Here is a 17,578-nt window from a genome sequence, read left to right on the forward strand (position 1 = left end):
CCAAAATGTCTTCTAAAGCAATCAGCTGATTTACACATTTACAAAAAGGAATAAAGAAAATCAGACATCTGATAAAGGAAAACTGAAGCTAATCCAACAGCTTGTAAGAGACAGTGAGGAGGGGAAGAAAAGGAGTGAGGGCATTGTGTGAAAGAAAGAGTGATGAGACCCAGTGAGTGCGCATGCTCACAGCGAGGCGTTCAGAGGCTCATCAGAGCTGCGTGCACCGTGGGTTGGCATCTTTCAAAAAGCCACGTGAGGCTTCAGCCATTCCCTTCCCTCACAAATCTGTCATGACATGCTGGCAGCTCGGCGCTGATTGGCCGAGGGCGCGGTGAGTCAGCAGTCAAAGGTGAAAGGTAAAATGTAGCCGAGCTGCTCGTTCCTCGCTGCAGCTTCAAGCTCATTCAAAGCAAAATGAAAGATGAGCATTCGAGCTGTTGTTTAAATATCACCAAAAATCTATTTGCACTACAGATTTTTATTTATTTAAACCCATATGTCTGCAGGATATACACAGAAAAGCAATATGCAGATGCAATTAAATCTAATTTTTGTTTTTATGGACTTCATATGTCTCCACAGTAATTCCTCCCTGAGGTCTCTGCGTCCATCTCTACAGGAATTCAAAGCCACATTCCAACAGGCTGATTTTAGGGTGATTTACCATTCAGTAGCCTATTTATATGGACACAGGGGACTTGAGCCGTGTCTGATGTGAGGCTGCTGTGTTAGCCTTTGACCTCAGACTGTCTGGAGGGCCGTGCTGACGGAGAGTCAAGGTCAAGAGGAAAGAGGGGGATGGGGACGGGGCGTATAGGCAGCATCTGACGGGTGGAAAGGCTCCCTGTCTGGGAGTGCAGAACCCAGACAGTCCCAGACGTCTATCTGAGGGGACACAGTGTTGACTGTGAACCCCTTTAGATCCCCTCGTCCTGCCCTGTCTGTTCCCACTCACCTCTGGGGCCCTGGAGGGGGATCCAGGGGCCGCCGATGCCTCGAGACTGGCGGGATGACGGTTCACACCCTGGAGGAGTGTTTGAACCACACAGACCGTGAATATACCACTAATCCTTTAGATAACAGATAAACACCAACCCATAGCTTGAATTTTACCCTTTTACTTTACAATCTGCTCGTCTGTCTCACTCACAGAAAAGTTTTAATCTTTAACTCTTTAAATCGTCCATACAGAAGCGCCCAGTCATTGAAAAATGTTAAATTTTTACATTTTTAAACCTATTAGTTTTAGTTTAAACTCAATTTCTACATAAGATTCGGTTATGTATATAACTGATTTATCCAGACTTTACCTACATTAAATCTGAAATGTAAGCATTTGAACACAGTGCATTGTTCAATCATAAATCTTCTAACCTTTTGTCATATCCCACAGATTTATCTTGTGACCCCTTGTTGGCCCCTGACCCCTAGGTTGGAGAACACTAGACTACATTATCAAATTCTACATAAAGTTACAGTTACAGTAAGATGCTGCTTAAGTACTGATGATTGAGTGTTTAAAGTCTCCTGATGCCATAAATAAAAACAAGCGTGGGAGCCACTTTTCTACAGAAGTGCTAATGAATTGCTGATAATACTTGTCCACTTTTACTTAGCAATAATCTTCGGTTGATAAATGCCTCATGAGTTCAGATACCTGATCAGAAACGCGTCAAATTGTGTCCACATCTCTTTTTCTTCATGGAAAACAGAATCTATATCTTACATTTCTAAAGTTTCACTGCTGGACACAAGATATCACTCATTAAATCCAGTCTCAGTGTTTGCAGATTCGAGGTTCATTGTGAAAATTGTGTTGAGTAATTCTTTTTGAGCTCAGACAAACTTTCCTTCAGCAGCTGAACATGAAAACAATCTTCTAGTGTCAAACCTTGAACACACGTCATTCTAAAGGTCAAACATCCATGAAGCAAAGCATATTTTTGGACAATATGCTGGTTTTAAACGGGACTTTAAGAAAGCATTTTTACAATATTCCACTGGTGCTACCTCAGCAGCATCTCCAACTGGGCTCACAGTAAATGATTACAAGGTGATTGAACATCGATGTGCAGAAGCAGCTCCCTCTTCAGGTAAGAAACGGTGCCACTTTTATGGTGGCAGAAATGCCCCCCAACCCCCTGCTCACCCTGCCAACCAACCAACCAGCCTGCCTGCCTGCCATAGACACATATATACACACACTTATCCAGACACACACACACACACACACACATTCACGGTCACAGATATAAGGCCCCCCAGACCTCCCTGGTGATCCGCAGTGGAGCGTGTAGCCACCTGTCAATCACCAGATCTCGGCCGCCTTAAGAGAGACATTTCGTCTGGGACAACGGCAGCCCGTCCCTCCCCATACATTCTGCCTCCCCTAGCAACCATCGCCGGATGACTGAGAGGCTTTGTCCCCTCACAACGGGAGTCCACCATAGAACCCAGAAGCCCGTAGCAACCAGAATTAGAGGTTGCCAGAAAGGGGTCTTTTTCTGTGAAACTGGGGGTGAAAGCTCTGTTCTTGTCCCTGCGTCTGGGATTCATATCACGGGCCTGAATGGCGTCCCCTCCTCCTTTTAAATGCTGGTGTAACGGAGCGTATGAAGGGGCTAGCGGTGAGTGGATAGGATCATGGTTAATCTGCTGTTCCTCTCCACTGTGGTCCGACAGGGACACTTAAGCAGCCTCTGTGGCGTGGGGAGGCCTGCAGATACCTGCGGCGGGGCAGAGCTGGGAGGTTCAGCAGCAGGTTGCAAACAGGGGACGGACGGTGGGGGAAGAAGCACTGAGATCACTTACAGCAAGTCAACAACAAAAGTCCAGCTTTCCACATTCCACAAATGAACTCAAAGTATAGAAAGTTTCAGTAGAATACATGTCCTGGAGGACAAAAAAAGGCCTCTGTGACATATATGTTATCATATACGACAACATTAGCTTCTGTAGTTGCTAAATGTGTAGGTTCTCCAGCCCTACAGTGAAGTATTTTTGTCCAGTGATTCCCAGATTAAGGGATATTCTATTCGGAGCAAATTCACTTAAGTAAAAGCATCAATACTACAGTGTAAAAATATTTAATTTCAAGAACAAGTACTGCATTCAAAATGTGATGTAAATGCACAGAAGTGGCGTCATCAAAATCATCAATTACGACAAGTGGTAGCTAAGTAATAATAGGAATATATATTGCTCTACTGTCAATTGTGTTGCAGTCACATGCTTGCAGTATTTCAGTTAAAATCAGCTTTATATATGGTTCAGTAATTTTATCTACAATGCAACGTGATTCATGAACTGTTTCGAATTTTTACAAGAAAAAACAGTGAAGCAACAATTACTGTGTTGCAAATAGTAGAGTACTTCACTGTGAAATGTAGTGAATAAATACAGAGTAGCTTAAAATATTGGAAAATTCATTAAAATACCTTAAATTTAGGTTTGCTTTGGTTACTTTCAATCGCTGACTGGGTCACAGGATAAATCCAAGGGGTTATTAGATGCCGCTACGTGCAAATTTGTATGAAAGCCCTTTTTGCAAATCTTTACTGTTATTTACAACACTGCTTGAGAAAAGTTGTTTGAAGTGGCACGATCTGAGCAGGTCAGAGAGGAAATCACACCACCGAGCCTGGCGTAGAAATCTGGAATGTGGCAACAAAACACTGCTGTTTTTATATCTGATCACAAGTCGGAAAGATTGTGGGCCACTGGTTTAATATTGATTGATAAGCCGATCATGTGTGCAAATTCTTACTACATGTGACTAATAAATGCTGTAAAAAGTGCAGTATTCCTGGGGTGCAATGGAATATAAAACTGCAGAGAATATCTAAAAACACCAGTCGAGATCTCAGCGGTCAGAAACATTTTGAAACTCCTGCTGAGAGATCACCTTTAGGGGACACTAAAGCTGCACAAAATGTGAACACATGATGTAGAGAGAGCAAAGGGCTTGAATAGTTTATGAACAGTTTTATGGACTTGTGGCTACTTTGAAAAGAGCTTTTACAGCTCCCTTTATAACCGAGCGAACATAGAACCCTAAATACTGTCCGGCCCACTGTAGATCCTCGTAACTGTAAAGTGAATTCAGTGAATTTTTACTAGACTGACAGATTTCTGTAAACTGGAAGACTCCAACAATCACATGAATACGACATAATTGCCATTGGACATGGCTTGTTGTTTCCTATAATAATGGTGAAAAACAATAACAACAAAAAGCCAAATAGCCACAATCAGGTGCTCCACCAGCACGACCTCCCACGTTGCATTTAGTCGTGCAGTGTTCTGTGCATTTTACATTGCCACGTATAGAAGATTACAAACTAATCTCAACCTACAAACAACATCGCTGGCATGCAGAGAAAACATGCTTTCCCTGGTATGTTCTTTATCATTAATGAGCGTCTCAGTGGCCCCCCGTATGGGAGTGCGTTTTGTGCAAACTCCCATCCCACACCCTCGTTCCCACCCTTCTCCTCCCCTCCACCTGTCAATCAAACATCATGATTGAGCCCGGATGGTGGGCAAGTCAGTCGCAAGCAATGAAAGTGAGGCCTCACTCTACCTCCTTCCCCCCCTTTCATGCCCCCTTGCGTCCTCAAGTTTTTCCATCTCACCTTCTCTGTGGCCTCTTGGTCCCTTTCTCCTCCCTTCCTATGAATGTACAGTCCCCCCCCCCCCCATGTGGAAGTCACATCTGCGGCCAGTGAATGCCCAAAAGACGGCCTTAAATTTCTTGACGCCACGAGGGCCGTGCTGCCTCAACCTCGCAGAGAAAAGGCCCGGCATCATTCTAAAATAAGTCTGATTTAGTTTTAACAGGCCTCCGCATTTGCCCTTTAAGTGGCTGATGAATAAACATGAGTAGAGCTGGGGCGGGAACGGCATGGGGGTAGGATGAGAAGAGGCCCAGTGTATGTGTGTGTGTGTGTGTGTGTGTGTATGCATTGGGTGGATTGGGGGGGGTATCGAGGGCAATAGGGGGAGCCTTTCTTCCCAGCAGGGCTGCATCTCTTTTAATTGGAGCACTTGTGGCACCATTACCTCCTTTACTCAAACACGTTACTGATGACAAAAGAAAACAGCGCTAAGCCTGCCTTTGTTAGCGAGGAGACTGGATGAGGAGATGGATTCCTCGTTGCTACTCGTGTGGGAATCATCCACACTCCCACCATGAGCTGCTGCTGCTGCCTTCGTCCAATAAAATGCCACAGACAGGTGGGCAGAAGACGGAGCACATGGATGTCTCAGCCGTCATCAGAAAAATGATGAACAGAAGGGCTGCTTATCAGATACAGAAATAAACGTGCGTGGTGAAATTATATTTAGCACCATATTGTTCCATCCATTGCTGGAATGCTTCTCTCAGTACAAATCTGCGCCTGCAAATTTCTACCCACCAATGTGCAGAAAAATAATCAGTGTACGACTTTGTAGGAATCCTCCTGATCAGCCAGTTGAAAAATGATTGACTCCGGCATACGTGTTCAGGCCTGTCGGTGACCTTGCTCTTTTGCTAGCCTTTGACCCAAGGTCACAATGATAACGCTGGTCTTTAGTCTCTCTCTGGTCACCACAGTGTCCCTACGGAGCAATAAGGCAGTGACCTTTACTCTCAGTCCGACCCCAGTCAAGAGGGGACGCTGAGGGGCTCTTAAAAGAGGGCAATAAATGACATACTAGGCATCCTGTTGGTAATTCTTGGACATTTAATCCATTGTTTTATACAAAATGTTCATTTCTTAAAGCACTTACATGCATTAAAGTGCTAAAAAAAAAATGGGTACAACAATCATTATGTAATTCCAATAGTTTATTAATAATTCTTAATGAATTTTCAAAATTACATTACCATTAAACTTTTCAAAACAGTAGAACAAATAATCTACTGTGTACAGTGTCTAAATGTACAAACATTTGCGGTTGACAAAATCATTCATTTCCAGATTGATGAAGTGGAATAAAATATGACATAACACTTTACGTTAGCATTTATAAGCAGTATTTAAACATTTAATAAGTGGTTTATGACACATCCTAATCATTATAAGTGTGTTAATTAATGCATTTGTCAACAAATATAACAGCTGTAAGCACCAATAAGTGGAAATAATGAATGATGGTATAAAAACACTTAAAATGTGCTTATAGCTACACTTACAGTGTCTTCTAAACCATTTATTGAGTGTTTGTATACTTCTTTTAAGTAAGCTGTGTTAAGGTAAAGTGTTACTAAATGCTCAGCTCTTACTTGTTAAAAATCTATAATCAGTCACAAGATAAATAACTCTCATTTAAAAAAAAAATCTCTATGAAGATGCACAAAAACTGATTTAGATTCAGTTTCAAAGGATGAGATGTCGCTTTGGAAAAAAAACAAGAAACAAAAGGAAGCTGAGAGCAAAACTTGCCTGAACGTTCTGCACATTAAAGCTCCTGAAAGTGCAAGTTGAACCGTTTTGAAGCAAACATAATACAAAATGTGGTTTTAAATAAAGATAGAAGTTATGTTTAGGGGAGTTTTAGTCCAGCGTTGAGCCATTAAAAATGAGTGTGATGTAGATGGAGGCCTAACATCAGTTCTGTTCCATGGTGAAATTTGACTCCGCTCTGGAAAAAATAACATTACATAATGTGTGAAAAGAGACTTTATAGAACTTGCAGCTCAAAGTATATACAGCATATGTGGCGGCTTGCATTTAAATGGTCTTTTAGTGACTGAAATTCAGCCTACAGATGTTTCTTTGGTTGTTATATAGTCACTCTGCTGGGTGGATGTAATCTGACTGGAATCCACCGCTCATCCTGTCTAATAGTATCATTTTTATTTCCTCTGTAAACACGACTTCTCTTCTGTAACTTCAAGGTCACTTTAAAGAGCCAAACATGTGCGACCGTGCCGTCAAACAACCCCCCTATCAACAAACTGCACAGGTGAGCTGCACATGTTACGCTGAGCACATGGATCAGTTCTTCATAATCCAACCCGCACTGACTGGCAGCGTTTGTGTCTCTGTGGTGTCATGATACAACCACATCCTCACCTTGTGTTTGTACTGTATTCAACACTGTGAAAAGATATCACCAACAAAGGGGCAGGAATCACGTTGCGGCAAATTGGGCTCTGCTGCCACCAAGAGGACACCGAACGCAACACAGTCCTCCACAACAAAGGCAGTAAGCTGCATTGTTTGCTTGCTTGCTATGAGAACGGCACATGCCCACGAGCAGAAATAAATGGATACTTACACATCTTTGTTGATGGCGTGGTTGTTGTACTGCAGGACTGGAGGGATGCTCTCCTCATCCTCTGGCAGCTGTAAACGATTATAATTTAAATTGTCAGCAAAATTTGATGTTAACTTGCCATGTCATGTCAAAAATGGAAAAATTGTGAGCAGTGTTTTTCATAAACAGAGGTCACAAAATAATGGCAGCATATTTGGAGATGTAAATAATGGGTTGGAAAAAGACCTCAGGGCAAGAAACACAAAACAAGGAAATGTTTCCATCCTCAAATAGCATGAAACAACACATGTAAATCAAAATCTGGGCTCCATTTGAAACACACTTAGCTCAAAGAGCCAGTAAAATTAAGTAAAACGAAATGCATGATCATTTCTTAAACCTCTTAAAAGCACCACTTGAATTAAATCAACTGAACACGTACGATCTTTAGATATCTTGAATTCATTCTGTAGCTGACTTGATACTGCTTTTCCTGCTTCAGATCTCTTTATAAATGTACAGATCTGTGGCTCACCTCCCAGTAGGGCTCATCATCAAAACAGTTGTCATCTGCAGGATCTCCCCAGATGGGTAATCTTAAGATAAAACCTGACAAGAATACAATCAAAGTCATTATCGCCAACACATACTGTGCAAACACACCTGTCTTATTCAAACACAGTAGCCTCACACTTATTAACAAACAGTTATTCTGTCCAACTAATGTTTGTTTGATAAGCCATACAGAGGAGTATTCCTACCGACAAGGATTCCTCCACCTATGCCGAAGCAGATAGCCACGCAGAGGCCTGCCGCCTGGTGACCGCCTTGCTTTGTGGGAACCATGTTTTTAAATTCACCCTCAAAGTCGAAGGTGTTAATCAGCCTTTAACATAAAAACAAAAACAGGGGACTCACCATGTTGTCCTCTCAGAGCAGAAAACACACAGAAAACTGTTCTATTTCCTGTCCACTCAATGCTTGATCATCTTTAATCCGTTTAATTAAAATAAGAAAGCCACTTCCTGCTGGTTTTGTATTGGTAAGTGGGTAAAACTCACCCTTCAGCGCCGTAAACCGACTCGGATGCAGCTGCAGCAGTAATGGCCCCAACGATACCGCCTATGACTCCTGGCATGGCGTGGAGGTTGTGGATTCCACACGTGTCCTGGATCTTCATGTACTTCTCCATGAACGGCTGGAGGAGACGTGAAAGGGAGCTGCTGATGTTTATCTTTTTTAAAACAGCAGCCTTGTTTAACTTAGGTTTTAGATTGCACAGACAATCACTGATTTCAGTTGACTTCAGAGCAGTGAAAAGAGTAGCAGCAGATTTAGGAAAACACCTTCTGTGCCCTTGAACAAATACAAAAATACATCAGCAAATGAAAAAAAAGAGAGAGGGAAAATGTTGGGCTGGAGTGTCATCCTTTTCCAGCTACATGCTGGTAAACAGTGGCGTATCTCATCATAGCTGGAAGACAATGAAACAAGAGAAACTTTATACCGTGAGGTAGATATATCCCAGAGTGGAGAGGATACCACAGCAGAACCCAACGATAAGAGAGCCATAGGGCATCAGCATGAACTCTGCTGCTGTTCCTACTGCAACGCCTCCAGCCAGTGTGGAGTTCTGGATGTGAACCTGAGAAACAAGCACAGAAAACTCAGAGGACATCCTCTGAAGTATGCATTTACTGAATTATGTGTATCAGTTAGAGTGCTGAGGCGGGACATAAGTCATGCCAAGTCATGGTTTTGCATAATTTCCTTTGCTTCGGCTTTATAAATACACACATCTCATGTTATCATTACTTTTTGTTACCATGTCTAGTTTTCCGTGCTTCTGAAAGAGGCTTGAAACAGCCACAGTGGTGAGCACAGTGGAGGCCAAAGCCAGGTAGGTGTTGATGGCGGCTCTGTGCTGCCCGTCCCCGTGATCTGTGATAGCTGAGTTGAAGCTGGGCCAAAACATCCACAAGAAAAGGGTGCCTGTACATAAAGCAGGGTGGAGATAGCAGTGAAAGTGACACCTTCAGAATAAAGGGAGGCATTGTTAGAATAAAATGAACACTAAAAATCTCAGACTATATGCATTTATGTAATAAATCACGCCCACCAATCATAGCAAAGAGGTCTGAGTGGTAGACGGAGCCCTGCAGACGGCTACTCTGGTCCAGGTTCGGCCGGTAGAGCATCCATGATATGGAAAGACCGTAATATCCTCCAAATGTGTGGATCACCATGGAGCCTCCAGCATCTCGGGCCTTCAGGCATGAAAATATTAGCAACAATTGTAGGTGCAATGCTTACATTAAATATGCCATTAAATATTAATGTGCAAAAGTTCATCTCCAGCATAATGTCCAACTATTTTGTGTTTCTCCCCATTATCCTCCACTTTCTATTATAACAAGCAAATTCTGACTTGTTTATTCCCAACTCAACTTCTGTAGTGTCACGTCTGTGTCATACTATGAGACTAGAAGGATGTTGCTAAGTTTTTATTCTGCAGCAAGATGGTCGCATTAATTATAAAAAACATAAGCAAACAACAACAATGTTCATGTCTGACTACTTCATACGGGTAAGTATTTGTTTATACGCTCATATTTTCAGAATTTGAGGATATCTGTAAGAATAGATGCACAGATCTGACTACATCCTATTTTCATTCACAGTTTTGGCACGAATGTCAGCAAAGCAATGCGATGTTTTCTTTAAAGATACAGCCGAGTATGTTGTATAGTTATATGTTATATATTCTGTTATAACTTACATGTATGAGATCCAGGATGATATATTCCTCCACAGCAAACAACGTGATCCCAAACAACGTCAAAACCATCAGCTGGACTGGACTGACTTTACCCAGCACTGCCCCGTAGGCAATTAAGCAGCCGGCCACACAGAAATCTGCATTGATCAGACTGAGGAGGGAAAACAACCAAAACACACAGGTCAAATGAGCCAGTATGAAATTATTAGTAATCTGCAGCAGCCAAACAACACCAGATTTATTTTGTCAGAGTACACCTGTTTAGCTGCCATTCTCTGAACCAATGGTAAACACTTGGACATGCATGAATTCCCGTATCATATCTTTTGATAAACAGTGGTTTGGCTGCACTTCAGCAGTATCATCACTTCTCATTGACCTGTGTTTCTGTTTATCTTTCGACCACAAATAAATCTAACATGGCTGGACATATCCGTGTATCAGTCAGACTGGTTCCACCGCCTCACTTTTCTTCTCTGGAAACCATACAGGTGGAAACATATTCCCATAGGACAGCAAATAAACAAAAGAGGAGGAACTGAATGACAATGTGCTGTAGACATACATAGGTGTGACCTTTTATGTAAAATCACTGAGCCACAAGTTCATATTGTTTGTTGTATACTAGCATTAAAATGAGTAATAAGAAGAGATCATTTTAGGTCATCAGCAATAAAGCCGAATGCTTACTTTTCAACTCCAATCTTGATTTTCCCATCAGTGTAATCCAGCGAGTGGAACCAGCCCTGCATCAGCAGCGCCCACTGGAGACCAAAGGCAGCGATGAGGAAGTTAAAGCCGACTGCACCGAAGCTGTACCGCTTCAGAAACGTCATCAGGAAGCCAAATCCAACAAAGATCATCACATGGACATCCTGGAAACCTAAAAGAGAGACAATTTGAGGAGTGTGGTTGGGAGTGAAACTGGAAAAAATAGAAGGAAAGGGTAGATAGGACAACATGGGAGCTCAGGGGTATTAACATAATATCAAGCACTTTCTGTGGGGTGTTGTTCTCCACACAACTCTCTGTGTACACAAACACAAATCAGGTATAAGAAAATGTCCTCAGGGCTGCCCAGTGTGTCCCGAGTTATACCCTCTGTGGTAAAATCAAGTGGTGAAAGCAGCAAAGTGAAGGACAAGGTGAGTGGAAGCAGAGATTTATTACAGTGTCCTCATCCAGTCAAATCAGAAGCAAGAAATCCTCCACGTTTCAGAAATTAAATGAATATTTGGAAATTTAGTAATGATTTGTGAAGTGGGAGAAGTTTTTTTTCCTCTGTTATGTTGGGATATTTCCTCTCTTATTAAGTATTTCTCATGACACTGTGGTATATTGCAACAGCAGACGCACAAATTTAAGTAACATAAAAAAATTAATGATCATTCTTAGTTTATTTCATATATATTTCTGTTATATATATATATTTTTTGTTTTTTTTTGTTTTACATTTTACGTTTATGTTTGACTACATTCCAGATGAACAACAGTATATTAGCAATCAGCAGTCATTGTTGTACTCTTAATCTGATACTTATAAAATTTATCAACACTGAAACTACATAGCTATGAATTAATTGAAATGACAGAGGAGAAAGTGTATGAAGAGAGTTTGCTTTGACAACATGTCACCGCTGGGGAGGTTACATGGGGGCATGTTAGCCAAGAGGGACAGATCATGTGAAGATGACTCAAGGACATTACAGTGTGTGTTTTTCTGTCACTTGATCATTAGATGTTGATATGTTATGATGATACTGAGTTATGTCATGTCACCTATACAGGTACTAACCCCCGATGCTTACAGGAACTAAAAATATCTCAACAAACATGACTGGAAAACATGAAGAAGACAAGAAGGCAGATTTTATGTGACTGAAAGTAGTTAAGATTCAAGATTCTTTTTGTGTCATTTTTCAATGTATCATCTGTGTACAAAAAAATCCTATATATTGCTCCTTTTAGTCCACATCAGCACAGCAGGAAAGACAAGCAATTAAAAATATAATAAATAGAAATCTCTAGAGGACAAAAAACATAATATGAAAACACAATACTGGAGCATCAATATGTTAAAGTTATATAAAAAGTTCAGTTAGCAACACAGGATATGTGCTAGTTCAGTGCATTTATACACTTACATCATAAAGCTAAGAAGAAACATACATTACCAGTCAAACATTTGGACACACCTTCTCATTCAATGCTTTTTATTTATTTGTATTATTTTCTACATTGCAGATTAATACTGAAGATGAACACTTTTTTGGTTTACAACATAATTCCATATGTATTCTCTGAGAGTTTTGATGTCTTCAGTCTTAATCTACAATGTATAAAATAATTAAATAAAAAGTATTGGATGAGAAGGTATCCGAACTTTTGACTCTTAGTGTATAAGCAACTTTAATTACAAATTAAATGTCTCCTTCCCCACTAACTTTCCAACTCTATCTGCGAAGCAAGACAGTTAGATGTGGTTTAAAGCTTCAGAAACAAAAAAAAAAGTATATATCCACATAAATAACAATACATATTCAATCTAAACCGCTCTGTTGTTGGTAATTATAAGTTCCAGCCACAAGCGGAACAGGTGGTCCTTCCTTGGGGTTCCAGTAATATCTGCCATAACCAGCTGACAACAATATGTGGATACCAGCATCCAGCAGACAGTATTATTTATAAGGAAACACTGCAACTCCCTGATGCGTCTCATGGCACAATGGGTTCCCACTGCACCATGAAACACTATAGTTTCCACAGAAATACGCGCAAAGAACAGCCATCTTTAGTAAATGTGATAACACATCAGACTGAATGCATTTTTTTTTTAAAGCCAATAAAGGCCTCAGATGTTTCACGCTGTCCAGCTGCCAACTCCAACACTGGTCTCTGCATTGGAAAAACAAGGATCTATGACTTTAACATGAAGCCTTATTGGTCTCAGACAGTAAACTGTGTCAGGACTCACATTTATCATCTGACATTCAACACCATGTCTGAGATGGTTTTGTGATAGCCTGACACCCACACCGTGGGTTGCTGCGTTAACGTACAGTACAGTACCACACCCAAACAATACTATACTCTCACACACCTTAATCTTATAATCCAAATAATCCTTATGAACAAAATTAGACATGTTTTTTTATCCAGATAGAGACAAGTCAGCTGTAATTAAACTGCAAAACGTCTCAAGGGTGTCAATCCACAGGGGAAATATGCACCTGCGAGTGTCAGAACCTTGTCAGCAATGCAGTAATAATTTGAAAGGTCAACACAATCTGAGAACTAACATCAGTTTAAGAAGTCAAGTAGAAACACTTTACTACAATGAAAACAGATCACTGACAGCCAAGTGTGCATAACATGAAAAAACAAACATCTAAATGTGTATAAATGTGGATAAATCAAAATACTAATTAATGGTTTAAAGATATGAGTAAAGGTTGAAGTGCTCCTAGATGAATAAATTAGGAAACAAAAGTGACAAGTCAGAAATTATTCAAAATTATCATTTGCATTAAAGATTATAATGGAAAAAGGTGAGCAAACATGAAGTCACTTACTTGGATATCTGAAGTAGAAGTCATTCTCAATGTCACTTGGTATGTTATTTTCTTTTTTGTACTCCACCCAGTGTGTATCTGACTCCTCGTTGTATCGGATAAAAACTCCAAACAGGATGATCATGGCCGTCTGCCACACGATGCAAACTGCTGGAAGACTGAGACGAACGTTAGTATTTTTTGGACGGTCGCACATCTCCCTGAAGCTCTGAACGGCACCCATTGTTACTTCAAAGCTTTTCGAGTTTTCTGAGGTGCCTCTAAACAGCTGAATTATTCAGGTGTGCTGCCTTCTGCAAAAGTGACAGACACTGTAAAGGCCTGAGCATCTGAAGTTCAAGGTGGGAGTCTACTGTGAGGACACGACCACAGCCACTCCCTCCTTGTGGTCTGTAATAGACTCTCCTCAGTTCAGGACACGTGCTTTGATGATATCTAGATGTTGACAGTTTGATCCTAATGGTATGTTTTAATTATTGTATTTTATGTCTTGATATTTTCAACACACAAAACAATAGTGCAACATCACATTCCTCTCCTGCTACAGATTTGTGATCAGGTGAAACATGCTTTGTGTCCTGATCAAACAGGAAAAAGATGATACAACATTGTGTACAGAGATTATGTTGGTTGTACTCGTCTGCTTAGGTTACACAAAGTTGTCAACCAGAGAGATTATTCCCGATGAAATACTCCAACAAACTCCTCCTGTAAAACAAATATTCTTTACATGTGAAACACAAGCAGTTATTTTCGTCAAACACATGGAGCAAATCTACAGACGAGCTTCTACAACACCTGTGATTTTAATTTTCTTACTTCTAGTCATGCAGCAGAGACTCGGCCTGCGTCCGTGAAGCATTAACTGTAAATAATGCGTATATATGCTGGGCCCCATTAGAAAGACGCATGACAGGTTTGACTCAGTCAACCATCACAGACGTAGAGTTCAAGGTTGAGACAAGTGTCCAGTTTTGTTTTTTAAAGCAAATCTAGGCTGTTTGACTGATGTACAGTCAGATTATAATACTGTCAATATTACTTCAACATTTGTGCTTTTATTTGGAATTCATATGTTCAAAGAATTAAAAAAAAAAAGTTCTAACTGTAGTTAAAATGGGGAAAATTAATGAAATGATGCATATCAGTGCAATATGAAAATATCTGATAGAACGGAAATTCATTGAGGCTGTTTAAACTAAATATGAAGCTACTTTATATGGACATAAAAATATGATTGAGATTATGATCATGCAAGTTGTCTGGTTTTTCACTCAGAAAACTTTTTTTTATGTGAATGTGTGATAATCTTTAAAGAAATACTTCAAAATTTTGGAAAATATTCCTTATTTTCTGTTGAAAGTTAGTGGCATTGTAGTGCTATCCTGACTCTATGCAAAGATATTACCAGGACCTCTGATTTGTATGTTATATCTAATAAGTTTATTACATACATAAACAGAAGTGTAAAAACAGAAAGTTGATATTTTGAAGAGGGTTATCTGACACATTATTTTTAGCCATTTCTGGGCTTTATGTTAAGTAAGCCAGCCAGTTGTTGGCTCCAACGTATTTCCCAAAATGTCAAAGTACTGCTTTTATATGTAGTAACAATTTGAGGAAAAGGGATTTTTCCTGGTAAATGTTTTTGTTAATAGTTGCATACTACTATAGTGTCTCCTATATTATTCCCAGCAGTTCCCGTCTGACTTCCAAGAGTAAACTTTCCCTTTCCTTTCCAGTCATGTTTGCATGACTTCAGATTCACAACAGGAACGGGGTGAATGCATACACATGGGTGATCCAGACCTACCCGTCCTGTACTTATACGTCATGGAAGGAAAAACAAATACACAGGACGTGAGAAAACACATCAGCTCCTTAAATGTCATGTCCTTCTCCTTTTATGATGACAACTCACGGACACAACGAGAAAAGTAAAAGTAAAATAAGACACCTGGCTTAATTATTTCACAATAAAATGCTTAATATCAGGTAAGTTGTGTCCCAGATAATTGCTTTTGTCTCATTTACCCCTCTTCACCTAAATAAATTTGAGGAAAAGAAAAATAGCTTGCAAATGTAGAACTATAGACAGATGACCAATTAAAGGAAGACAGGAAACTATCTGTTAACTACTTCAACATTAATATAATATGATTTTTTTAAAAAAGGAGGGTGATGCATAAAAGATTATATTTGCAGCATTTTGAGGTCAATATTTTACAGTTAAACAGCTTTTTAGTTGTCATAAACACATACCAAGCACTTTCTCACACAGTATACAATATATGTGAGTATGAGACAGCTATCTAGGTGAGTATGACCTCTAGGTGTTTACTACAGAAATCACATTATTTACAGCCTTGATTCTATTTGTAGCAATTAAACCATCTAAGCAGAAGAGTCCTGTAGTAATTAGACATCATACTGGTGAAAAAGCTCTGAGGTATGACTGGATAATGGCCGTAAAGGCGACTCACAGCAACGATTAGAACTGATGTCCTCACTTAGTAAGATGACGCCAGTGATCCAGCTGGTGCTTTAATTTAAAAACTGAAGACCTCTTTCCTGAGAAACCATAGAGCACAAAGCAGGATCACTTACACAGAAACGGACATTTAAATGAGGAAAAAAAGCGCAAGAAAATCACCTAAAAGTAAAACCAAGAGATGTTTTGCTACCAACTGGCATCAACAACTGTATGAGTTGCACCTTGTTAGTACTGGGTTGAGCTGCCTTTGGTCTTCAGAGCTGCCTTAATACTTCATAGCATAGATTTACCAAACTCCAGGGCACATTTTTGTCCAAACTGACATGACAACATCATACAGTTGCTACAGATTTGCAGCCAGCAGCGCCTTCATGATGCCAATCTTTTACTGCACCACATCGCAAAGGTGCCCTACTGGATTGAGATCTGGTGGCTGTCGACATCATTAGAGCACAGTGAGCCCATTGTCATGATAAAGACAGGTACACTGTCCAAGGTCATTGACTGAATACATTGAGTTTCTGCCACATGATTGAAGACCTAAAGACTGTGAAAATTGCTTTAATAAGTGCTATAAGGTGCATTTATCATAAACAGACTATGGTGCTATCAAACACTAATGTTACAATGACTGCAAAAGTTATACCATCTAACCATGGGAAAAAAAAAAGAGTCATCAGGTAAACATACAGATCAATGTGCTGTTGTTCACTCACCAATAAGGAAGCTCATTATAATGAGTGAGCAGGTATCTACCTGACCTCAGTGCTGCTGCCTTGGTGATGTCAGTCTGGCAGATGATGTGCCCTCCAGGGATGGTGTGTAGCGTCGATTCACCCTGATCTAAGCACTGCTGAAGTGAGTTTTGCATCTCAAGATTCAACAAGGATTTTGGAACATTATAATATCCAAGGAATTATTACTTTTTTCTTTTAAAATAAGGGTAATATGTGGAATAAATCTTTGCAGCTTATGCATATGGGTCAATATATAATTCAGGGACTTTTGAAGTCCATAGGATATATCTTGCATACACTTTTATTAAAGGTAAAAAAAAAAAAGCTTTTTATGTTCATTATGATCATAACTTTACAAATTCCAGAATTATTATGAAAAAAAATCACTTCTTAATAAAAAAAATTACTAGATATCACTAAAATGACTGTCCGAATTTAATAACAACCACCTTCTAATTAGCTAAACAATAATAAAATTTGCTTTTTCAAAAAATGTTTTGTGTTCTTTTTATTAAGTTGAGATAATCATGACATATATTTCTTTTTTTTTCATATTAGTACAGCGTAAGTCATAAGGAGAGTTTAGGTGTGATCAATGCTTTACTATCTTTTCAGCTATTCTTCCCTAATTAGACTTGTAAACATTACATGACTTGCAGACATTTCTAGTAGCACTGTTAGTGTACATGGCATTGCCTGATGCAGTCAAAGGAAACCAGAAAAACAGTCCATTAATTAGCCAACAGGG

General features: G+C 39.9%; 1 protein-coding gene across 1 annotated transcript; it reads right to left on the reverse strand.

Moving 5' to 3' along the window:
• Positions 1 to 5,709: 5,709 nt before the first annotated feature.
• rhcgb (Rh family, C glycoprotein b) lies at positions 5,710 to 14,180 on the reverse strand. Its single transcript, XM_023261825.3, has 11 exons — positions 13,600 to 14,180; positions 10,718 to 10,910; positions 10,028 to 10,178; positions 9,368 to 9,515; positions 9,074 to 9,240; positions 8,756 to 8,893; positions 8,310 to 8,446; positions 8,010 to 8,134; positions 7,784 to 7,857; positions 7,270 to 7,337; positions 5,710 to 6,630 (listed from the first exon to the last, which is right to left on the reverse strand). The coding sequence occupies exons 1-11, from the start codon at positions 13,820 to 13,822 to the stop codon at positions 6,597 to 6,599; spliced, it is 1,458 nt and encodes a 485-aa protein (XP_023117593.2). The 5' UTR covers positions 13,823 to 14,180; the 3' UTR covers positions 5,710 to 6,596.
• Positions 14,181 to 17,578: the final 3,398 nt, after the last annotated feature.

The sequence above is a fragment of the Amphiprion ocellaris genome, chromosome 3, assembly GCF_022539595.1.
Source record: "Amphiprion ocellaris isolate individual 3 ecotype Okinawa chromosome 3, ASM2253959v1, whole genome shotgun sequence".
Taxonomy (NCBI): Eukaryota; Metazoa; Chordata; class Actinopteri; family Pomacentridae; genus Amphiprion; species Amphiprion ocellaris.

Bases quoted from the DNA above. Each gene is read 5' to 3' on its own strand.
- rhcgb (XM_023261825.3), bottom strand. From the start codon at position 13,822: ATGGGTGCCGTTCAGAGCTTCAGGGAGATGTGCGACCGTCCAAAAAAT. The intron at 10,911-13,599 runs GTAAGTGACTTC...TCTCTCTTTTAG, and splicing joins CTTCTACTTCAGATATCCAA to GTTTCCAGGATGTCCATGTG. The intron at 7,858-8,009 runs GTAGGAATACTC...TATTCTTGTCAG, and splicing joins AGGTGGAGGAATCCTTGTCG to GTTTTATCTTAAGATTACCC.